At 43.8% G+C, this 23,816-nt stretch overlaps 1 protein-coding gene across 6 annotated transcripts in view; it reads left to right on the top strand.

The window, feature by feature from the left end:
• VPS54 (VPS54 subunit of GARP complex) overlaps positions 1 to 23,815 on the top strand; it is a 42,866-nt gene extending 19,051 nt beyond the window's left edge. For 4 of the 6 annotated variants that reach the window (XM_040697505.2, XM_040697504.2, XM_040697506.2 and 1 more), the window contains 16 exons: positions 2,233 to 2,359; positions 3,325 to 3,432; positions 5,269 to 5,324; positions 6,976 to 7,072; positions 7,559 to 7,890; positions 8,477 to 8,606; positions 9,048 to 9,229; positions 9,989 to 10,101; positions 11,382 to 11,445; positions 12,860 to 12,965; positions 15,631 to 15,718; positions 17,266 to 17,387; positions 17,498 to 17,578; positions 20,334 to 20,441; positions 21,153 to 21,247; positions 22,554 to 23,174. In XM_040697505.2, the coding sequence (XP_040553439.1) occupies positions 2,233 to 2,359; positions 3,325 to 3,432; positions 5,269 to 5,324; positions 6,976 to 7,072; positions 7,559 to 7,890; positions 8,477 to 8,606; positions 9,048 to 9,229; positions 9,989 to 10,101; positions 11,382 to 11,445; positions 12,860 to 12,965; positions 15,631 to 15,718; positions 17,266 to 17,387; positions 17,498 to 17,578; positions 20,334 to 20,441; positions 21,153 to 21,247; positions 22,554 to 22,659 (1,915 nt within the window). In that variant the 3' untranslated portion in view covers positions 22,660 to 23,174. Of the gene's footprint in view, positions 1 to 2,232; positions 2,360 to 3,324; positions 3,433 to 5,268; positions 5,325 to 6,975; positions 7,073 to 7,558; positions 7,891 to 8,476; positions 8,607 to 9,047; positions 9,230 to 9,988; positions 10,102 to 11,381; positions 11,446 to 12,859; positions 12,966 to 15,630; positions 15,719 to 17,265; positions 17,388 to 17,497; positions 17,579 to 18,655; positions 18,941 to 20,333; positions 20,442 to 21,152; positions 21,248 to 22,553 lie in introns of those variants that run through there. The other 2 variants (XM_419349.8, XR_005858176.2) reach the window with 2 other exon arrangements.
• The last annotated feature ends 1 nt before the right edge of the window (position 23,816 follows it).

Below are 23,816 nucleotides of genomic sequence, written 5' to 3'. Positions count from 1 at the left end.
TGACTGACAGACCTTGGCACATGCTGGTAGGAACGTTCAAGTGCCATGTGCCGAGTAGGTCCTAGCCTCCAGCCTGCCCTTGTGCTGGAAGGAGCTTTGCAAGCAAAAGCCAGTGCAAAGCTATAAAGCCCCATGGCTCGAAAAGTGTTCAGATGACAACTTGTTAGATAGGACGTATTCAGCAGCATTTGCTTTTGGGAAAAGCTGTATTTACAGTGGCCAGAGGGTACTCCCTCTTGCTTCATCGTGCTGAGAAATCCAGCTCTGTGAGCTGCTAGAGCTGGGATGGGAAGAAGCAGTGAAAAGCCTGTGCCTGAGCTTCTGTTGCTATAGCTTCTTCACCTGTGTTTGGATACTTAGAGCTCCACGTGGGAGATAGTGCTGCATTGGGCACGGTCTCCTGTGATGCGCAGGAGTAGCAGCAGTACATCAGAATCCTTTCAGCAGATGCAACGTTAGCAACCATGACTGCTGTGTATGCTGCAAAAGTGTCACATGCAGAGTGACCACTGTGCTGTGGTGTTGGCAGAAGTATGTTAAATAGGCTCTGAGACTTGTATTGGCGAGCTGTCTGCTTAGCTGAGTTGCTGTTCCGTTTGGTTTTGAGGTCACATGGTTCCTGCAACCCAGTGGTTTCCAGTTTTGTAATAGAAACATGGTTATTGCTCAACAACCCAACCATGGACAGTCTGTGCTGGACAAGCACCTCTTGTAGCAGTCATTCTGGCTGGTTCAGAAAAATAACCAGATTTTAGGTAGAAAAGAACCCAGAAAAAAGAAATCTTACAAAAACCAAAAGAAAACTATTTTTTAAAGACTAATGAATCCAATTGAGTCATGTTTGTACTGACACTGCTGATGCTGAGTGTACTTCTGCTAACTTGTAGCCTCAATCAGAATTCGTTTTGTTTTGCAGTTGAGTAACCTGAGTTATGTGCAGTGTCAGCAGAGAGTATACTTGGTGCTCCAAGACTATGCTGTTGTTTTGAAATTATAGTCAGGTGTGGAACGTATTTGCAGGCCCATAAAAAGGGATTTCTGTGAACAGTACCTACTTGGTTGGCTTGGTAGAGGTTAAAAGAGGAAAAAAATTCAATAAGTATCAGTGTGAGTGGGAAATGCCCCCTCTGCTTTGGCTGGTTGCTATTCAGAAAGGTAAGTAACTTTCTTACCCCCCTAAGTAAGGGGGGGAACACCTCCCTTGCCCTGCTGACCGTGCTTTTAATGCACCCCAGGATACCACTGGCCTTCTTGGCCACAAGGGCACACTGCTGGCTCATGGCCAGCCCGTTGTCCACAAATTGTAGCCCAGCTGTAACTGTCCAACTCTTGTTGAATGTTTCCATACCTTTGAGGTTATGCCATTGGGTTTTAATGGCATTTATCACAGTTACATAAATATTTTACCGAAGAGCATCTTTGTGCTTACCTAAAAGCCAGCAGTAAAGTAACATTGGTGAGCAATGCAGCTTCAGCCTGCCTCTTTAAAGTCAGGAATTCCCTGCATTATAGCTGGGTTTATCTAAAACACTGCAGCTTCTCTTCATTCTCATTGGAAAAAATGCCTATTTTAAGCAGCCTGGTTTCTACAGATCCCTGGTGACTGTAGCTGTCAGGGGAACCTGGAAAGCCATGAGTGTTTGGCACCTCGACTGATGTTTCTGATGTGAGGAGCTGCCTTGTGGCTTTGTATGCAAACAGTCTGCAAAATGTGGTTTAAAATCTATACTACATGGGAGGGAAAAACAATTAAGAGTGGTAAAAAAGTGGCAGATTTGAAAACTCGTCTGTGTTCTCTGACAGCCATTCTGCCATGTAAGGCTATCCCTGTATCTCGGCCACGTGGAGTAAATCTCCTGTGACCGTATCAGAAGTTTGAGTACTTGAAATGGAAGAACCTGATGCAGTAGGTACAGACAAGCATGGAATATTCTTGGTTCTGCTTCACTTCCTTGGGAGGAGAGGGTACTCAGCACCTTCCAAAGAAGTCTTGCTTCCATTTTTAACCTTCCATTAATACTCAGGTCTGTGTGTTTTTACTGCATTTAGATGTTGCCTCTGAAAAATGCATGGTTACAGCTGCTCTAAGAACCAAAAGACTCGTGCCTCCCATTAAGCTAGCATTGATTGCATGGAAATTACTTGCTGCCTGGTTATTTTCTTCAACTGTGAACTAATGATTCATTTTCAGGTTGATTATTTAGCTTATATCTCAATGGCTGTTTTCCTTAGGCACCTTGGCTCACAGCTCTGTGAACTGGAAAAGCTGATAGACAAAATGATGATTGCAGAGTTTTCAACTTACGCTCGCAATGATTTAAATAGACCCCTAGAAGATGATTGCCAAATTCTAGAAGAGGTATGTCTCTTATTGAAATAAACTGTCTGATGAGTATGTCTGCATCTGCAACATCCTTAATTAGCACCGACTAATTGATTCAATAGCAACATTGCAATTTTATGTAATTCCTCATCTAAATTCCCCCACAAACCTTTCTCTACTCGGTCTAATTAAATAATCATAACTAACCATATGGAAACATGATCCAGTACTACTTTATGTTTTAAAATTGCTCGCTTTTAAATGTATGGTAAGTTTTAGTTTGGGCACTTGATGAACTGCAACACACAGGTGGAAAAGAACATGGACCCTTATAGTTGCTTAGCCATAAGAATTCACTTTTGTGGTGAGGGTTGTGCGTGCTGTTCTTCTTGTGCTGTGCTGTCCTCTCTGTGCACTCATGGGTGCTTATAGCAAGCATATGAGTGCCCTGAATGCATGCTTCATTTGCAGGGTGTATTCCTTTGAAGATGTTGAAAATGAAGCTGTTGTGGTGGCTTTGGTGTGCCTGCACTGTTCTGCAGTAATTGCTAACTCCTATGAACTGTTTAGTCCTGTATAACGGATGGGTTTTGTGTCGTATGGTGAATGGCAGTTGTGTTGAAATACTCCCATTTCTGCCCTACCATTTCTTCCCACCTCCACGCAGCAGTGTGTCACTTCTTGCTCGTGCCGGTGCAGTTGTCTTCAGTGCCATTCTTGCTCTGGGCAAGGAAACGTTAAGCTTAGGAAGTATGTATGTTTGTAAGCACAATGGATGAGCACAACTGAGAAACAGGAATGAAAGAGGCTGGGAGGAAGGAGCTCCTTTGGCTGGTATTAGCACAGGAAGCTTAGTACTGTTCAGTCATGGTGTTAGTTTCAAGGCACTGGGTTGACATAAATTCTGTCCTCTGTGTGTTTGATTCGTGAACTCTGTCTTATTGCTGCACAGTTTCTTATTCTCCCCTTACTATTTTTAGTGTATTTCTTTTTCTTGACAGGAGAGACTTGTATCACTAGTATTTGGACTTTTAAAGCAAAGGAAGCTAAATTTTTATGAAATATATGGAGATGAAATGATTATTACTGCAAAGAACATAATAAAACAGGTAAGCCCGAAGTTTTTGACTTATCTGGCAAGGTTGCCTCAACCTCTTCAAAATGTTTGTTTGGTGGAGTGGGTAAGAACTGCTCTGAAGTTTTTTGCTGGCTGATGGTCTCGTGTTTAGGGAGCCTGCAGGCACTCAGGGCTTCCTGAAGCACGGAGGTGTGTTTGCAGAGACCTTCTGCAAGGAGTAGGCAGTCCGAGTATGGCAGAAGATCACAGCTTTCTTTGTGTGATTACCACTGTTCTGAATCCACTGACTTTAGCTTAATGTGTTGTATCTTTTAGCACACAGCTTTCCCAAATGGTATAGTTTGTCATAAGCCCCAAAAACAAGGGCCTGCCCCTTCTGTGCACGGCTGTTTTGGGTCTGGACCTAAAAGCACAAGGTGCGTGGATGAGTAAGACGAGGATTAAACTGTTCATCTGAGCATCAGTCTCCATTGTTTTTTTACTTACCTATATCAAAAGTCACAAGGAGACTTTTTTTCTTTGAGTTCTGCTTAGTCAGGTAACAGACAAGTAGCGTTCTGTTTTCCTGCTCGTTTTCAGTCATAGTGTTTTTCCTAGTCTTATAGAAATATTTGTCCTGATTGTTCTGATGTCATGATTTCTCAGGTGACACCTCTGCTTAATAATAGACCCAAGTTTAATCAATTTCATCATAGAACCGTAGAATGGCCTGGGTTGAAAAGGACCACAATGCTTATTCAGTTCCAACCCCCTGTTATGTGCAGTGTCTCCAACCAGCAGACCAGGCTGCCCAGAGCCACATCCAGCCTGGCCTTGAGTGCCTCCAGGGATGGGGCATCCACAGCCTCCTTGGGCAACCTGTTCAGTGCGTCACCACCCTCTGGGAGAAAAACTTTATCCTAATATCCAACCTAAACCTCCCCTGTCTCAGTTTAAAACCATTCCCCCTTGTCCTATCACTATCCATTCATGTAAATAGTCATTCCCTCTCCCATTTATACGCTCCCTTCAAGTACTGGAAGGGATTTCCAATTTCCAGTGTAATTTCCTGTTAAATAAGGAAAATGGACAGGATCAGAGTCCTGTTGTCACAGAATCATAGGGGCTGGGAAGGACCCCTGGACCTCTGTTTTGATCAGTACTGCAGTAGCTCCTTGTTGCCAGACAGGTGAAAGAGCAGAGGTTTGTAAGCACTGAGCACACTGCTTAGTTCAGCAACAAAGTGTGTTTTTAAGAAGCATCTGTGCTGAGCACCGGTATTCAAAATGCAAGTAAAATCCATGTAGCTTGAGATGGCTGCCAGCAGTCAGTCACCACTTGGGCTCTGTTCACTTGAAGGCAAGATGAGTCCGTGTGCTGCTGACTCCTTTCATCAGGTTATTGACTGATGCTTGGAGGAAGAAGCCTGCTGCAGTCTAAATGGGGTCAACCTGTACCGTGGGCTTAACAGCCAGTAATATGAAAAGAGATAGGTAAGCAAATCACTGCAAGACAAAAGATGCATTTGGAGCAAAAATCCATTATTCTGGAGGCCCAAAGAAGCTGGCCAGTTCCACGTGCACTGGCTGAAAGTGGTATCTCAAAGAATCCTTTGAGGAAAGGCTGCAGCATAGCAGTAAGCATGGAGAAACCTGGGAACAGGGGCCCTTGGTATTTCCCAACCAGCTGTCTGGGGGGGTTGTCTTTGTTTTGTTTGGTTTTATTCTTTAGAGAAAAAAAAGTTATGAAATGATACGAATGTGCCTTTGCTTTGTTTTTCTCCTTATTTAATATGAGGGTTACTGTGCATGCTATGAAACACAGCAGCAATTAGAAAGAAGCTAAGATCTTTTTTTTGTTGTTGTTTTTTCCCCTTTAAATTTGACAGTGTGTGGTTAATACGGTATCGCAGATAGAAGAAATAGATACAGAAGTGGTTGTTAAGTAAGTATACAGCCAGTTGTGTTACTTTTCCTTAATGGTGGGTGGGGGACAGGAGATGGGTGCTTTTAGCACAGATAAATTAACCATTCTAATTTTATATCAATTTCCATATAATCAAAGATTCTCCTTTTATTTCACCTTAAGCCTCTGCTCCTGTCTGCCTCTTTGAAAAACTGCATATGTTCCTCTTCTCATTCAGTCTCTAATGTTAGAAATGGTTCCCTTAAATTCAACTCACTTTTGAAATAAGCATTAAAATTCTCTCTGAACCTCCCTGCATGCAGCCTGAACTACTGTGCCTAGACATGCACTTCTTAACTGTGTGAAGGTGTTCCCTGTTTGTGTTAAAATGTGTTGGTAGTTTCACTACATTGCATGTGAATGAGAAAGGAGCTACCTGGGCAGAGATCAGACGATGCCATTACTTAAGAAATGACCACACGAAGCCCAGTGGAGGCGAATGCCATGTCCTGCAGCCAGGAGGGGGCAGCCCCTTGCAAGATGAGAGGCAGATGCCAGCTGACTTGGAGCAGCTTTGTATGGCAGGACCTGGGGGTTCTGATGGGGAGAAAGGTTGGCCATGGACCGTGAGGTGTCATTGCAGCTGCAGCCCAGGCTGTGTTAGCATAGCCAGCAAGTTGAGTAAGATGATCTTTCCTCTCTGTTTTGAGGCTGCATCTAGTTGCTGTGCTCAGCTTCAGGCTCCCCAGTGCAAGAAAGGCGTTGAGATTTAGTGACTGAAAGAGCAGGGCAGCCCTGGGGAGTGGAAAGCTCAGGGGTGAGGTGCCAGCAGCTGGACTAGGTACAGCAGAGATGGAGACAGAGCCAGGCTCTTTGTGGAGGTGTGCAGGGGAAGGGCGAGGGGCAGCAGACACAGGAGAAAGCAGAGGTTGGATGTGGGATCTTCAGAGGTCCTGGCTCCAGAGGGCCCCACCAGCCTGTTTTCCTGCAGCTCTGTAACTCATTTGGATCAGCAAAGAGCTACCTTGAGACAGTAAAGCCACAGCAGTTGAAAATGCAAAGTGAGCAGCAGAATCTGCGTGGTGTTCGTGCTGAGACTGAGACTGGGCACAGCATCACTTTTAAACGCTGAAGATTTATTTGTTCACCATTCTCCAGTGTTTACCATTCTGCAATTGGACCCTAACTCTTTGTTACAGGGTTTCGCTTCTGTTCAGTCAGTGAGTTTTCTGCCCTCTGCTACAAACAGCTGACTTTCACTTTAATTAAAGTGATCTCATTGCAATGCAGCAAAATGAACTTAATAACACCACTGTTGTAATACTTGCAAAGTATTTTTGTTTTTTCTTGCTATCTCATTTTTTGTAAAAACATTATTAACTCCCCATCTCCTCCTGCATGGTAACACACACTTATCTCTGGGCAAAGAGCATTATGCCCTAGGAAAGCTGAAGTGAGGCTTTTGTTTTTCTAGCACCATCTATCTTTCTGTGCCTTCTCCATTCCACTTGCATACACTGTGTTAATCGTGACAGTTCTTCAGGTGATGTTGTCTTGCTAGATAAGTCTACACAGTTTTCCTTACAGCTAGGATTCCATTTAGAGTTTGCTTTTGTTCTCAGTATGCCAGTAGTCAGCATGGTTAGTAAATATTTGCTGTTTACTAAATACTGCTCTTTTTATTTTTTAGGCTTGCAGACCAGATAAGAATGATGAATTTTCCTCAATGGTTTGATTTATTGAAGGATATTTTTTCTAAGTTTACTATCTTCCTCAAGAGAATAAAGGTAAGGCATTAATTTGCCAAGGTTTTCACGTAGCTGATTCTGACACGAGATAGAATGAAGTTACTTTCCATTTGAAGTTCTTAGGGTGCTCCTCTTGATTATAGAATTCAAACTTGATTGAAAGAGGGATATGTGAATATCACCATCCAGGGTAAAAATGATTAGTGCTAACAAAGAGAGCACTGGGAAGGAGATAATACCTCTTGTAGCCTGATTGCATCCATTTCGGGCTGCTGGGGATTAGGACAGGACTTTTGTATGTGTTAGATTGCTCCAAATGAGGTTTCTTTCACTGTTCTCGGAAACATCTGATACAGGTTACCATCAAAGATGGATGGGTCTGCCTTTGAATACTAATTGCACAATAGGAAATAAAGCCAGGATTTAGTTAGATTTTTGTGGGTAAAAGAAAATCTTCTCCCAGTGCGAGTGTGCGGTACGGGGTTTTGGGTCTTCTTTTGTAATAGAAGTTATATTTGATTCTAGGCAACGTTAAATACTATCCGTAGCGTGGTTCTCTTGGTTCTAGACAAGAACCAAAGAACCAGAGACCTGGAGGACACCTTGCAAAAGAACTCTGTGAAAGACAGTCCCGTGGACACAGAAGTGGCTTACCTGACTCACGAAGGCATGTTTATAAGCGACGCGTTCGGCGAGGGGGACCTCTCACTTGTAGCAGCTGACACTACCTCTCAGAGAAACACTTCTCCCAACAGCGAGCCCTGTAGCAGTGATTCAGTCTCTGAACCAGAGTGCACTACCGACTCTTCATCCAGCAAAGAGCCATCGTCTGTTACTCCAGGAGGAGTGGAGATGATGTGAGTACATGCAGTACCTGCCTCAGCTGTTGTTATCTTAACTGGTTAGGTGAATGGCAGAGCTGTGCTTATGTGCTTGCTTCACAATGGTAGACAAGCCACAAGCCACAAAGTTATTTTTAAAAGGCAAGGCCTAGGAGCCTGAAGGGTAAAGAGGTAGCAGAATGGTGGCTGATAAACTACAGAGAGCACAGAGTCTTTATGGTAGACCTTACACCGGCATCGGGACTAAAATGCTGTGTTTATCCATCGTACATTTGCGATGCTCAGATGTTACGGGAGCTGGGTGATGTCAACAAACATCAGTATTTATTGTATTAGTAATGGTTACATGGTTTCTTCCTTAAGTAATAGTAATCAGGGTATTAAAACAAAGTATAAGAACAGGTCAGTTTTGTGTTGGCTTGCCACAGGGACTGACGTGGCATTGACAGCAGCTTAGATGGTCCTATCTGTGCATAGTGGCTTTGGTGATTAACTGACTATGTTTGACAGCTGCAGCAAAGCTCTTTCTTTCATGAAATTGTGAGCAGAAACACCATTTTCTATGAATTGATGCTCAAGCAAATGGTTCTGTCATTTGTAGGATCAGTGATGACATGAAGTTGACTGAACTGGAACTGGGCAGGCTGGCAAATAATATTCAAGAGTTGTTGTATAATGCTTCTGATATCTGCCATGATCGTTCAGTCAAGCTCCTCATGGCAAGAGCAAAGGTAAGGAGCTTGGATCGAGCTGCTGTGGAGCCTCATCCTCAATGAGATGTTACTACAAGTCACTGGCTTAATGAGTAGGACTCCTGAGATGGCTTTCTCAATTGGTATTAAGTAATTGTTTCCATGGTCAGTCACTTGATCTTAATTAATGCCCAGAGCACCCAAGCTTTAATGTACCGCATTATTGCAAAGTAATGTGAGTTTCACTACTTTTTTCTTTTTAATATCCTGACTTGCTGTCTTTGAAGTTCCATGAAGAGAATGCATAATCTATGACAAGGCTGCAGTATAAACAGCTGTCTCCCTACTCTGTCCCATGTAGGATAAAAGAACGTGCCTTTAAAATACTGCTAGCCCTCAGATGTGCTGACTAGTCGATTCTTGACTTCTCTGAATTTCTGTGGTGTTATGTCTCCTTACAGTGGGTTTCTTTGCATACAGGGTGGCTTCCTAGAGAAGCTGAATTCCAATGAGTTCGTTGCTCTTTCTCGCTTGATGGAAGGCTTTATCTTAGATACTGAGCAGATCTGCGGCAGAAAAAGTATGTCCTTGCGAGGAGCACTTCAAAGTCAAGCCAATAAATTTGTGAATAGGTTCCATGAGGAGAGGAAGACAAAGTTAAGGTATGTCTGTGTAGAAGACCTTCATGTTCTTACGTGCATAATTTTTATCAATTCTACACCAGGAAAACACGAATCTTTCATAGGAAAGCACAAATTTTCATTGCCTGGATCACTCATAACTTAGTTGTACTTAGGAGGGGCAGGCTGGACAGCCATTTTAAAACACAATTATTTTCAATTGTTTCAGGCTTTTACAATTTTCAGAACAGTTTCTTTAAACTGGATTGTTCAATGATTAAGTAAATAAGGACAGCTTGTAGCTACGGGAAGGACTCAGAAGTGATGTTGGAGGATGGGGTTGCTCTGTCTCAGGAGTTAGTTGGAAAGAACCTCCAGGAAAAAACAAGGGGGGAAAAAAAAACAACCCACACACCACAGAAATCCAAGCTGTACTGGGAAACAGTCTTCCCAGTAACACATACCAAGTCCTTTTGTTCTCATTCATCAAAACCACCAAAAGCTCCACGTTGTTTCAGTGGCATTGATCTTATAAGGACTTTTATTCCTTACTGGGATCATCTGTAGTCTTGATAGTTTGAACAGACTGTGAGATTTCTTGGCCAGAAGGGTGTTTTTCTGGTTTGCTGCTACTAATCATTGGGCACCTCTTTCTAATAAGGATTGATGATGTAACATTTTGGACCACTGGCTCTTTTCATATTACTGTAGGTTTGATTCAGCAGCAGTACACGCAAGAGAGGTGTCCAGATGAGATATTTTGTTTACTCATCCTCCTTTCTTTTGTCTTTGTAACTTAAGCCTACTCTTGGACAATGAGCGCTGGAAGCAAGCTGAAGTTCCTGCTGAGTTTCAGGATCTTGTCGATTCTGTGTCAGATGGCAGAATTTCTCTCCCTGAAAAAAAACCAACAGGTTTGTATCTTGCAGTTCTACCATCGGCAGAATCTAAATGTGTGATCTGCAGATGGTGCTGCTGAATGTCGGCGGATGTGTTCTCCTCTGTGCTTGTCTTCTGTATCATGACTGGGGCATCAGAAGGAAGGAAACTGACACTTTTTTGTGTGTTTGCAGTGTTGAAACTTTAAAAGTTGGGTTTTTTTTTTTCATTTGAAAACCCACTTAAGTTTTAGCAAAGGAAGGGAGCTGTGTTCCCAGTAGTGTTCCCAGTAGTATTCCCAGTGTAAAGGTACAGTCCATGCATAAATTGACTCTTTCACTGAAGTGCTGCAAGGGAACAAGGAGTATGTGTATGTGTTCAGCTCCCTTTGTGTTATGAAGTGCTTTGCACCTTTCCACTGCTTCATCTGCCAGTTGTTCAAGTGAAAGACAGCGTGCTGTATGGCTGCTCATGGAAGTGAAAACTTATGTACGTTCAATTATTTACCTCACCACAGAAGCCTTGTTTGACCTCAGACAAGTCACTTTTTCCTCCTTGTGCCTTGTTTCCCCACATGCAGTAGGGGAATTCATCATGTATTCTTACCTCGTGGGGATTCTCATCTAGTGTTGCAGCGATAAATGTCTGTGGACAGTTAGAATGGGAAGAAAGCATTCCCAGAGGGGGGAGGAAAATGGCAGTAGGTGAGAATACAGTTATGTCATGGTGCAGAAGCTCTGTCTGCCCCTCAGAAGGAGTGCAGAGGGGATGGAAGGTACTAGGCTATACACCAATCATGGAACACAACTCCAGTGCTTGTCAGCCGTTCCTCCTAAAGAAGCTCTTGCAGCTTTCTTCAAGAGGATAGGAAACTGAGGGCATCAAATTTAGCATGAAACACTGAATCAGTAACAGCTTCTGCTGTGAAGCCTGAGGGAAAAAGTGGTTTGAAGGTAAAATATTAATATACATAGCAAATCACTGGAGAATCTACAGTAGAAAACCTCGTAGCTGTTTCTGCTTTTCTTCCTGTGTTTCTAACCTGTTGTATTTGAGGTTTCTAAATCTGTAATGACTGTGGGACTTTGGGGGATTTTTTGATGTAAAATCCCATCTGTATTGCAGTAGATGTGACCAGGGAGGTTGCTTATTAACTGTAATGAGTGACACAGTTTTTTAAGTGGATCAGTATTCCAAAGATTGATTCACTGGTTTCAAACTTGAGCAAGGGAATGCCTGATTTCTAGAAACTAGCAATTTTTTATACTAGCTCTTAGTTCAACTCATCCTTTTCCTTTATTGCTAAAACGTTTAGGTACTGAAGAGAGGAAGCCAACTGAATTCCTTATTGTTGAAGGACAAAAATATGCAACAGTTGGGTAAGAGGCACTTTTCCCTTAACAGTGGGTTTGTTGGCAAGTGTTTGGGGGTAGAACCATGATGAATACTAATAGCTCTAGCAGTCTTATTTAAATAGAAATAAAACCTTTCCTTGCACACGTTAGTTTCCTTTTAGTTCCCGAACAGTTTTAAAGCATCACAACTCTTCTGTATTATTAAAATGCTGTTTCTTCTCTGAAAGACATTGCCACAGCATGTTGTTTTTATTTCTCACAATATAGGTTGTCTCTGGCAAAATACACAAGGCCTCTGCTTGATTGCTTATCTTACTCAGATTGAGAAATAGAAGATAAGGGCTATCTCAGAGGCATATTTCTTGGGAGCCGGATTGCTTTGGGTTTGAAAGTAGTTTCTTGTAGCTGGCTCTGTCACAGATGTTTTAAAATACACAGTACTCCCACAGTTCTTTCATTCAGAAGCATTCTGTGTTTCCAGAGACGGAGAGGCTTAAGTGCTAAATATGCCTGGGAGTGTTTGGTTTCTTTAGAAGGGAGTAAAACCTGGAAGATCTCAATTTCCAGAGTCCTGACACAATTTACCTCAAACTTAAATGGAGAAGTACTGATTTACATAAAGCCTTTGACCAGCTCTCGTTTCGTGAGTTGCTTCGTGATGATGTACCATTGTTCAATTAGAAACAGAAGCTGGTGGCTCAGAACTTCAGTGCCAGCCTACTGATAGCACTGCAAAAGAGAATTTCAGGTCAAGTAGGAGCGTTTGAACATGCTTCAAAGGATGAAGTTTGCTCGCTAGGCTGTGGATTTGATAGTTAATCTCTGCTCACTTGAAACTTTAGTTTTAGCTCTGTGAACCAATTGTCAGCCTCACGTTGGTGCAAAATGCTATTCTGCACACTGTTATGTACATTTTCATTGTATTTAATCAAACGTGTTCACAAAAAAAAAAGCCTAGATGTTCCCCTAGAATTCTCCAGATGTTTATTTGCAGTAATTGATCTCTTTTTGACTCCTCAGTACCCACTGCATCCTTTTCAGTGGTCACTGTTTTCTATAGGCTGTGCTCAAAATTGGCCAGTTAGTGCTATAAGAAAGAAGCTTTAGATTTTCCCCAGATGACATCTGCATGGAGACTTCAAGTTCCACAGTAATTATTTCTGGAGATGAAAAAGTTATGCTAATGAACATCAGAGACTTTCTTACCTATATGTTGAGTACTTTTTCTACACACTTCCCCCTGAAACAGGTATTCTTTATATACACATATATATATATTGTTCCACCTGTACCTCAGATCAGCTAAGGGGCATATTTAACGCTATAATCTCCAGCATTATGATTAGGTGGCTTTCTATCAGTATGACTGGCCTGCTTGTTATTTTTTGACACCATCTGTGCACTGAGGTAACGTATTTGGCTGTTTCCTCTCTTGTAGGACAGTATTGCTGTTAATAAGAATAATCCTCGAGTACTGCCAGTGCGTGGATAACATTCCTTCCATCACCACCGACATGCTCACCCGCCTGTCTGATTTACTGAAGGTATGAAGTTGAGATTATTCAGAGCAGTGAACACATCTTACTGTAATGTTTCACGTGCTTTTACAACTTGATGAAAATGATGCAAAGTGTCCAGAAACGATTGCATTTGTTACTGCACCATAAGGTAGGCTTTTAAGCTAAGGGCACTGAAGGTGCAATTTGCTGTGTCCAGAAGGCTGTTCTTCTCGTTCAGCAGGGATGGTTTGAAATCCCATCCTGTAGTGTTTGTCATGGCTGCCTGTCCTTCAGGCAGAATGTAGGATTAATGCTGCTGACAAAGAAGCAGTTTGATTCCAGGTGTCATGGAGATCTGTCTGTGTTCAGGAAGGGAACTAGTCCCTCAATTTCTACAAGTCAGTAGAAGCGTGAGAAGCAGCATGGGATGAAACTGCTGCTGTAAAGTGTAAAGCTGATCAAAGACCGGGCCTTCTTTCATTCCTTTCTCTCTAGAGACGAGGAATACTGGCAGAGCACATACTGCAAGGTGATACAAAGGAACAGTGCTAAAGGGAGAACTTGAGTGCAACTGAAAACTTGATTGTATATCCAAAGCTTGCTGTTAATTTATTTCAAGGTTTTCATGTCTATCTTTGCCCACAGGGATTGTATCAGGTATTAGAGTTCTGAACGTAAGCATGATGGATAGGAGGCCAACAGTCTACTCTGCCAGAGTATATTTTACATAAAGGGGGCTGAAAGGGATGGAAAACATACCTGGGGAGATGGGCCTTTAAATAGTATCCTTCTGTTGGTGGTCATTATGTGAATAGCCAGGTACAGGATTGCTTCCTGTAGTCATCATTCGTGTTCATCCACAAACCTTCCCTCTTAAATGCCATTCAGTGAGAATCCAGTCAGTCTGGGACTGGGGATGTTCCTCTTTTTACTAAATCTGCTGCTTCACTCAGGACTTGCAGCACCTTTGTGCGGGCAGGCAGAACAGCAGCAGCTGCTTCAGACTTAAGCCCATTTGCATCTGTGTTACTTCTTTCTCCCTTCCATTCCTTGTTATGGCTCAAGATAAATGATTCGTGTTTTATTGCTTGGTACCAAGCATCGTGTGCAGTTTAGTTGTTGTAGTTCCTGTCTCTGTGGCAGGAAGATGACCATCAGAGAGGTGACAAGGACAGCCTGCAAAAACAAAAGTATATTTGTTTATGCTTTGGACAAAATAAGGGCCACTCAGAGGTGTCCTTGCAGGTCACTACTGTTTATTTGACAACTGTCAAAGCAAGCAGGTTTTGAAGGTAGCAAGAGTACTGTGATTGGAAGCTGTAAAGTGGTTCCTGGATGATGGCTGTAACCAGAGCGAAATGACACATGTGAGTGAACAAAAACACAGTCATCATCACTGGAGTTAAGCTGGCACAGATGAGAAGGTTTGCAGCCACAGTGCCAGAATGCAGAAATACTTTCCTCCAACCAGTCACAAGGAGGAGGTGTTGCTCTAACCTAAGTCAATACCTCAGAGGGCTGAGGCTGTGCAGGATGTCTGTCTTTGGCTCAGTGGATCTACTTCCAAAGTCCACCAGGAGGCACAAGAAAAGGCCCTGCGTTTCAGGAAGGAGAGAGGAAGTGGACGTCAAACAGCTTCACATCCTGACCACTGGCCGAGAGCTGAGTAGGTGATCCACTGTCAGATCAGGAACCATGTGTAGCTCTGGTCCCATTGTTAGCACTTGGTCAGGGTTGCTCTTCTGGCCCCATGGCATTCACAGTACACCCTCCGCAGTCCTGAGTTCTGTGACCAGCTTCAGGCAGTGGCCAGAATAATTGTCTCCTATCTTTACACAGGGGAGGTTGAAATTTTGGGTTTGTTCTCATGTTATTGTGAAGCAGGAACTGTGGAGCAGAATTGTGACCCCCCCAAAAAAAAAAAAAATAGGAACTCTGTTTGAAGGAACTGCTCTGTGCTGCAGAGAGAAGCTGCAGGACAGCCTTGCCACAATTACTTGTGAATCTTTCTTCAGGTACAGGAAAAAAGGGTGGTGTACTTAGCCTCCTGATTTCCAGTCCCATGCCACCAGCGTAGCTGTGTTCAAATGTGAGCCCTGGAGTTCCTGCTGTCCCTTTGGAGCAGGGATCAGGGACAACAGCAGTGGTTTTTCCATCTCTTCTACTGCATCGTGCAACCCAGTCTGGGGTGTCTGAAGTCTTGAGCTGAGCCAAGAAACAGAATTCCTATCTGAGACAGAATATGCTAAGAGGAGCTCTCTTACTGTCCCAGAGAGCCCATTGGCCTGTGTCCATTTAATAACATCTCTCTCTTAGAGCTACATTAGGAAGATCAAGTCACGAGTCTACTAACATACCTGAAATTTCTCTACCCATGCTTTTTGACATGACTTAACGTTTTGTGTGTGGCATTTCTTAGATTTCCATGTTCTGTGGTGTAAGCAACACAAATTCAGCCACCTCAGCAGTAGTGAGATTGGTGCTGTATGGTAAGCAGTGTGAAAGGTGTGGAGCCAGAGGCAGAAACTCATTCTTCTGATGTTTTCCATTCCAGTATTACACTTCTACTTCGTCCTTTCTACTGTAGCTCTTAAGATTTTTATGCGACAATATATTTTTAATAACAGTATTTCTACTTCCTTTTGATGAAGGGAGTGTACATCTGCATACATAGCATATGTTTTCATTATCTTTTTTTTCTGTCTCACAGTATTTCAACTCTCGAAGTTGCCAGCTGGTGCTTGGAGCCGGTGCATTACAGGTTGTGGGATTGAAAACAATCACTACAAAAAATCTAGGTATGTCTTTCTGTACTTAAGGCATCAACTGTTGTACTCCTGTCTATTAAAAAGAAAAGCAAATCCACTAAATGCTTAAAGATGAGCTATGTTTGTGTTGTGGTACTTTGTGTGGAACACAGGGTGATAAAACCTTGCTTATTTGAGGGTAAATCATGTACAAAAGCTAACTGCCTGTGCAAGAGGTGCATGGAAACCCACCCAGTCCCTTTGCTGTCTACCAGAATGGTTTGACTACAAAGCTCCACTGTGTTAGGTGAGGGGAAACAAACAGGCTGGCAGGTTTGCCATGGAAATGTTTTGACTGTGGGAAGTCGCAGTTACTCTTCCATTGGTGACTTTGGCATCTGTGTGCGCTGCGTAGTGCTTGGGACTGGAGATGGGTGGTGTAGGCAGAGGGCTCAGCCACACACCAGCCTCCCCCTGTGTTTTGCTGAGCTGTGTCATCCCGTCTGCCCTGTGGTGCTGTTTTGGAACAGTGCGTCCACAGACAGCTCCTGTGGCTTGTAACCACACGTCTGTAAAGCACAACTATTTCTGTGGGTGGCCGTGAACCAAAAAGTAAGTCTTTGTGTGGTTGAGTGTCTCGGTGCAGCCAGGTAAATTCGGGCTCTGTGTGCTGAATCCAAACTCAGATTTGAGCTTTAGATTGTGCAGCTATTCAGCTGACTTGACAGCCCAAAGTTGCCTGCCTGGGCTGCTCCAGCTGCTGCAGAAGCGAGGGAGAGCTAAATGCACAGCTCCATGCTGCAGGAAAGCCTGATGATTGTACTCAAGGAACCCCTCCTCCAAATTTTAAACTATTTCCTGAAATGAAGAGCCTTTGGCAATGGGTTGAGGCAAATGCCTCAACCTCCAGTTCCTATGTTTCAGGGTGCATTGATTACCAGCTAAGAAGTCACCGTGAGGAGAGTGGATTCAGAGGCTCCCCTGGGGGGTCACTGGCCATAGTGTTGCAGCAAGCACGATGAGCAGAGAGAAGTTGGGTCCAACTCTTGGCTCCAGACTTGGCCGGCCCAGGGACCACGCTGGCACCACCATGTCCTGCTGCTGGCTCTGACCCTGTGTGCTCATGAGTAGCTCAGTGCTGGAAACCCTGAGGGCACTCAGGCAGGAGCTGGTTCCGGGCAGTTTGGTGCTGGCAGGGCAGCATGTTTGTGTACATCGTTTGGGGGAGAAATGTTGGTGCCTTGGGAATGTGGCCGCCGAGGTTAGGTAGCTGCTGAGTCAGGTCTTCTGAGACCTCTCTGATGTCTGTGTGTGCTCAGGGCTCCAAATGTCAAGTAGACACTTAAGGCCTCCTGTAAAACTAGTCCCTTATTCTGTATGTTACCGCAGCTGGTTGTGAATAGCCAGGTACTAGTGTGGCCTCTTCACTGGGGGGGCTCCTCCAGTGGAAATAGATGTTTACCTCCTTCCTTGTATATTTTTTTTTAAAGCACTTTAAATTGTGTTTAGATCTGTCCATGTTAAAGGAGATGCAGTCTATACAGAATGACTCTTCTTGCGTACTAATTGCTTTTCCTCTCTCACTTCTGGATTTACAGCCCTTTCTTCACGTTGCCTACAGCTAATCGTACACTACATTCCTATTATCAGGGCTCATTTTGAAGCTCGGCTGCAGCCAAAGCAGTTTAGCATGCTCAGGCACTTTGACCACATTACAAAGGTAACTCTTGACGTTTCCTAATTAAGCAGGAAGTTCTGCTTCTTAGTTGTGCTCTGAAAAATACGAATGTCATCAGATAATAAATAAAACCCTACTTTCTCTCATTACAGGATTATCACGACCACATAGCTGAAATCTCAGCAAAGCTCGTTGCCATAATGGATAGCTTATTTGACAAACTGTTATCCAAGGTAATGACTTACAGAAATAATTAGACGCTCTGAATTGCTCTTGGAGGTCTCACTGTATAGCGCCTAGTTGTTTCAAATGAAATGTTAAACTTTCTGCATCAGTTGGTGAAACTCTTCTACGTACACAAAGCTCTGTGTTGCACTCGTGCCTTTCTGTCTCAACACTTGTCACATGGGTGTCGTTCATCTTCCTCCTCCCTCCCCCCAAATTGTTCCTGTACTCCTGTACCAGATGTGATTGGGCTGGTGCAGATGCTCTGCCCTGCAGGAACTGAAGTGCCCTCCTCCTCTGGGCAGTGCTATCCACCAACAGTTCATCTGCAGTCAGGCTGCCGCCTCCTGCCTCTCCCCAAGAGCTGGTTCCCCTTCCCTGCTTTTCCTGATGGTGCCTCATTTCCTGCAGCTGAGGAAACAGAAAAAACTGCCCAGGGTGGAGAGTTTTCTGCAAAGAAGGATCAAACCATTGCAGGGGCTGCAAGCCTGGGGACTGCAAGCCTGCACTTAGAGGGTCCTGCTGTGTGGCAGAGCTGATAGCTATGCCATTAAATGCTCTTAGTGTTTTACGAGTGTTTGTCAGCTGAACTGATTGGTCTTGGGCAGGATCCAGATCCCGGCTCTCCTAGAAGCAGAGAACACTGCACGCCTTGGGGCTGTGGAACAGACTGCCCTGAGGTGGGGTGTGCTGGGCCTGCTAAGGAGAAACCATGTGAGCTCTTAAAGCTTAGTGCTTTGCTTTAGGTCTTATGCTCTTGTTGTGCTTACACTTGTAAAAAGATGTTTATGCCCTTTCGGAATATGCAGGCAGTGCTCTGTTCCCTGGACAAAATAGCAGTTCTATGTAGAAACGTGGATTTTTGATCCCTTTTTGTCATCTTCCTCATGAAAGTGAAAGAGAAATGCATGAATTTTGGTTGCCAGTACTGACCAGGTTAGCCCACAGCATGTCAGTAACACTGTTTTTGTTTTTGATGGTAATTATTAAGTATCCATCCCCTGCTGTCCTTCCATCTTTCCAGCCTGTTCACCTCTTGTGAGCTGGCAGGATATAAGAACTGTGAATATTCCTGTATTTTAAAGGTCTGAAAGGCTTGAGTGAGAGTGCCTGGCTCATGTGAATGCAACCCACAGAGGACAGAAGAGGAGACCATGTGTTGGTTTGCCTCCCTTCCTAACATTTCCCATCATTTGGTGCATCTTGTTCCTGCGGTGATGAAATCTTGGCACTGAAGGCAGTGAAGAGCATAAAAACTTGGGAAACTCGCAAATGGGCAAACCATGCAACCGTGTCAGTATCTTCTTTGAGTGACTTATGGATAAAGCGGTCATCTGCTTTGAAGTATGCAAATCTGAAAGGATGAGCGAGTGAGTTTCATGGCAGTGCTGTGTCTAGCATGGTTTAAAACCAAACTGCACAGTCTAGAAGGCACGCTGCTTTGAGCACGAGAAACAGCTTAGCCCAGTCGTTAGGCTGCTGGCCTGGTCCTTGGGCAGCGTGAGCGTGTTGCTTTTGTTTCTCTGAGCCCCACGGAGCAGGAGCCGTGCTCACACCATCCACTGCAGTGAGGCCGTGTGCTCTGCACGGATCCTGGCATCTCTGTTGGCTTTGGCGCAGAGTTAAAGCAAGAAGGGGTGGTGTAACAGTTCTAAAAAGCCCTCTTTTTAAATTGATTAGAAAGGGTGCGTGTTCATGGGAAAAACCCAGGTGGAGTTCTTAGCTTCTCTTGCAGCTTGCTGCCTTGTGACTGTCTGGAAAGAAGAGCAGTAAATTTGTCTGATCCCTCGTGGTGTTACCCGCTGTTGACCTTAACTGGAGATGAAAGCGGGCAGCTACTTGCAGCGCTGGGCTCGTGTTTCCTCCTGTTGCTGCTGTTACCCTGTCACAATGAGGAGTTTGTCTGTAGTCCCACAGGAGCCATTGCTGCAGCTTGCCAGTTCCCTTTGGCTTTGTACTGTACTGGTGAACTGTAAGTCATCGGTTGCCCAACTCTGATGTCTTGAGGCACAATCCCACGTGCTGTGCGGAGAGCAGGGCTCCTGGAGTACTAAGCACTGTGTTTCTGCTGCTTCTCCTGGTAGTCATTGGTTTGGCTTCTCCTTAAAGGTTTTCTCAGAACTCCCCATTTGGTTTCCCCCGTTTCATCTCCCATTCGGGCAAGCTTTGTTCTCTTTCACAATTCAGACCAGCATACAAGCGAGCATCTCCTCCAGTTTCTTAGTCCTAATGAGTCAGCTCTTCCTCTGAATAGGGCAAGGCTCTGTGGAGATAGCAAAGGCGACCACAGGTGTTTAACTGTGCCACAGTTAACAGTTAACCACAGGTGTGCCTGTGCCAGCACAGCCTCTCCACCAGCAACTGAAGTGCTGGCTTTGCTGCCGGCATAGTTTTTCAGGGTACTTGAAAAATCACATTCCGATCTTCCCTTTCCGGAGTAGGGATGTAAATAACCTTAGAGGAGTAGATTCCTTTGGTGGAGCGCTCCAAGATTAGTTAGAGGTGAAGGTGGAAATGTTCAGATTTCATCCTGGTTTCAGTGTGAGTGTTTGTAAGGCAGGAACTGCTAAAAGATGGATTGTGTGATGGTCCTTGGGTGAACAGCACCGGGTCGTGCCCAGTGCCCCTTTCCATTTGTGGTGAGATAAATGAAAGTCAAGATAGCAGCAGCAGCACGGAGCTTCCACTGGCTGTTGGAAATTCTCCTATATAAACTGTTCTACAGGGACAGAAAGGAGTAACTGGTTTTGTTTTTATTTCCAGTATGAAGTGAAAGCTCCCGTTCCTTCAGCATGCTTCAGGAATATCTGCAAGCAAATGGCAAAGATGCATGAAGCTATATACGACCTTCTTCCCGAGGAACAAACTCAGGTGAGTGTTACTTTTGAAATGCATGTGACACCTCTCTTGCAAACACACGTGCACTCTGTAACAAGAGAGCCTTCTGCTTTATCTGCACGGGGTGGGAATCTTTGAGCTTTGGCAAAACCTACGTACAGCCCTTGCTGGGAATTCTCTGTGACACACTGCTCCAAGAGGGTGGGTTCTGAAGGTTCCAAATGTGTTCCGCAGCTAGATTGTACCAGATGGCCTTTCTCAGTGTTTTGCTGCAGTTAGTGCTACTGCAGAGTTGTAAATCTAAGGACAGGAAGGACTGAGAGTTGCTGAATGTGCTGAACTGTAGTTTCTCTTTTACGCTAAATTAAATGTTCCCTTCAGATTGCTTTTTGCACTTCCTCTTGGAAAAAAAAAAAAAAGACTCTAAATGGTTATAGTTCAGGAAAAAGATTAATTCTCTTCTTCTAGCAGTTTCTAGATGCTTCAGACAACAGGGAAGAAAAAAAACTAACTAAAACTGTCCTTTAAGTGCAACATGTAAGAAATAAGCAAGAGTGTGTTGTGTCCTGTATGCAGTGGTATATTGTAGTGGCCAGCTAGACTAGGAGGAGGAAGGCCTGGCAGATGGGAAAAGCACATGAATTTATGAACGAAACGGAAGGTTAGTGGGAGTTCAGATGTTTGCAGTGTATCCTCTGTAGGCAGTGGGATGGCTCCTCATTTGGTTTGGTTTGTTTCTTCTAGATGTTGTTTTTAAGAATTAATGCAAGCTACAAACTTCATCTGAAGAGGCAGCTGGCCCATCTAAATGTAGTCAATGATGGAGGACCTCAGAATGGGTAAGTATCCACACTTCCTTTTTATACTCCATAATTTAAATGGGCAAGTGTTGACTTATGCAAGAATTTATGGGAGAATGCAGCCACACTCTGTGTTTTGGTATTCATTTGGAGCTTTCTTACACTAAAGAACATGACTTGTGCCTGTTCATAGTAACTACGGGAATGCAGGCAGCTTGCTGAGAGGTCAGGGAGCAGGGCACTGAATTCAGCCAGCCTGCCTTCATGCAACAAAGCATTGTCTAGATTGAAGAAGTCAGAGAAAGAAGTCAGTAAACGTTCTGGATCGTTGCTGGAATGAGGAATACTTTTGTTCCTGTCCTAATTGATTCTTTCATGTTTTACATGAGCTTGTTCATCCCTGTTCTCTCTGTTAGTTTATCTGTATTTGTGGTGCAGTTGCAAATAACACCAAGTTGCTTAGCAGGAGAGGTGTAAGTCGACAAGCTTACTGAATAGCAGTGAGGCCACAGCAGCCCAAGCTGAAATCAGAGCACCCAGGGTGTGTTCTTGGCATGTTTCATCTGTCCTGAATCGTGTGCTGTCATGTCTTCATGCTGCTGCCTTCGTTCTTGTGCAATGCTCGCAGCTGGAGGGCCTAAAAGGGCCCCTTTCTGAGAACAGGGTCCTCTGATACACCGGTGCTGTATTTCCCAGCACAATCATCCTCTCATCAGAGGGGTCCCTCATCTCCAGCTGGAAATGGATGCCCCAGGTCTCTTTCTTTTACAGCAGCAGTTATTTCCTCTAGAATACGCTACGAAGAAGTAGTTAAGGCCATTTGAGAAGGAAAATATCAAACACTGAATTTTACTTAATGTTGTTCCAGCGACCTTCACTGACCTAGTTTTTAATGTGCTTTTCTGATTCTCATCCTACCTTAAAATGCTTGTTTTTGTAATAACAGTAATAGTTCAGCGCTGTTAATCTTGGTTAATTCTTTGCTATGAAATGCAACTTTTATTCCTAAGTGGTGCTGCTTTCCAATTAGAGCTACCGTGGCTGTGTTTCTGTCACCCCCCGCTGAATTTTTGCAACTTGCTGCTTTATCTGCCTTCCCTAACAACTAGCTTTTACATCAGGCAGTAATTGCAAGTTGTACACTTTGGCTCTTGTGAGATAAACCTTCTCCAGAGGGCGCTGAGTTTTGAACTGATACTTAATGTACTTAATCCAAGCAGAGTATTTAGAGATGCATCGTTGTAACTGTTTGCCTGATTCATAAGTAACCTCTGGTTGTCTTTCTAAAAGTTGGTGGTAGATGGGCTAAGCTCAGGTGCTAACCTTGGTGCACGTTTCAATGCAGACTGGTTACATCAGATGTAGCTTTCTACACTGGAAACCTTCAAGCTCTGAAAGGCCTTAACAACTTAGACCTAAACATGGCTGAAATTTGGGAGCAGAAGAGGTGATAATCCACTGGGAGCAGTCGCTTGGCTCTGACAACAGACCGACTTTCTTCTAAGAAGCGTGACGACTGTGAGGTGAATACTGAAGAACAGAGTCCAAGAAAGGACACTATTGATAGCCGGGGAAACGAGGCTCAGAGTGAGCTGCAGGGAGTGCTCTTTCGGTGTCCTTCAGCAAGAAACAAGTGATCAGCTGTCTGTGCAATGTTTTTCGTTCTCTCTGGAAACAGACTCAGGTTTCTTTGGACCAAATCCAAAAGAACACATAGCTGTAACACAGCTGTAGTTGTCTAGAATGCTCTGTATATCTTTATATTAAAAAGATGCTTTGCATTTCTTCTAGTGCAATGGAATTCACACGGTGTCCCACCTTATTTAATGATGGTACAACATAAAAAAAAAAAAAAGAAAATCTCGCAGTTGGAACTCTGTAGAAAATGTTTTTCTCTATAAAACTATACTGTTCCAAAATTTATTTTTTTACAGAACTTTATATGAATAAATGTCTTTTGCTTGCATATAGGATTCAGAGTTGTTAGGGAGCAGTCCTGTTTCAGGGTATTTCTCACAGCTGAGCTCTGCGCTGCCGGCTGAAGAGGAGACTTTCTAATACTGCGCCTGTTGCTGAAGCCATCACTGCAGGATGGATTTGTGCATTGATTGGAACCTGAAGGAAGTAAAAAGGCTGCTGTGTGGATGGCTTCCTGCGGCTCCCCCACCACTGACTGGGCACTGCCACTTACACTAGGGTAAGTACAGTGAGTTTTTCACTATTTAGCCCCTCGCTCCCCCCCTTTTAAAGATAAAACAGCTATACAGAGACAGAGGAGGACACAGAAAATGGGGCAGGAAGCATTTTAAAGTTCTTAGGCTGCTCATAAGAGGTTGCGCCCTTAAGGAAGGTGCAACTGAAATTAAGAGTTCTTTTTTTTTATACTACCTTCTAAGACTGGATGCTGCCAGTACTAAGTAAAAGTGCCTGTGTATTTCACCTCACACCTCTTTACCTGAACGGTCTGAGTGCCTAACCCTGTGCTGATGATGTATGATGGAATTGTCTTACAGTGTGTGTGCGCCTATGGTTTCTTCAGACAGGCATGCTTATCTGTTAGCGTAACAGATGTCATTAATTGTCAGTCAAAATAAAGCTATAAAATCAC

The sequence above is a fragment of the Gallus gallus genome, chromosome 3 (assembly GCF_016699485.2).
Source record: "Gallus gallus isolate bGalGal1 chromosome 3, bGalGal1.mat.broiler.GRCg7b, whole genome shotgun sequence".
NCBI lineage: Eukaryota > Metazoa > Chordata > Aves > Galliformes > Phasianidae > Gallus > Gallus gallus.
Note: the sequence above shows the minus strand (reverse complement) of the source record. Positions and strands in the feature narration are given on the sequence as shown.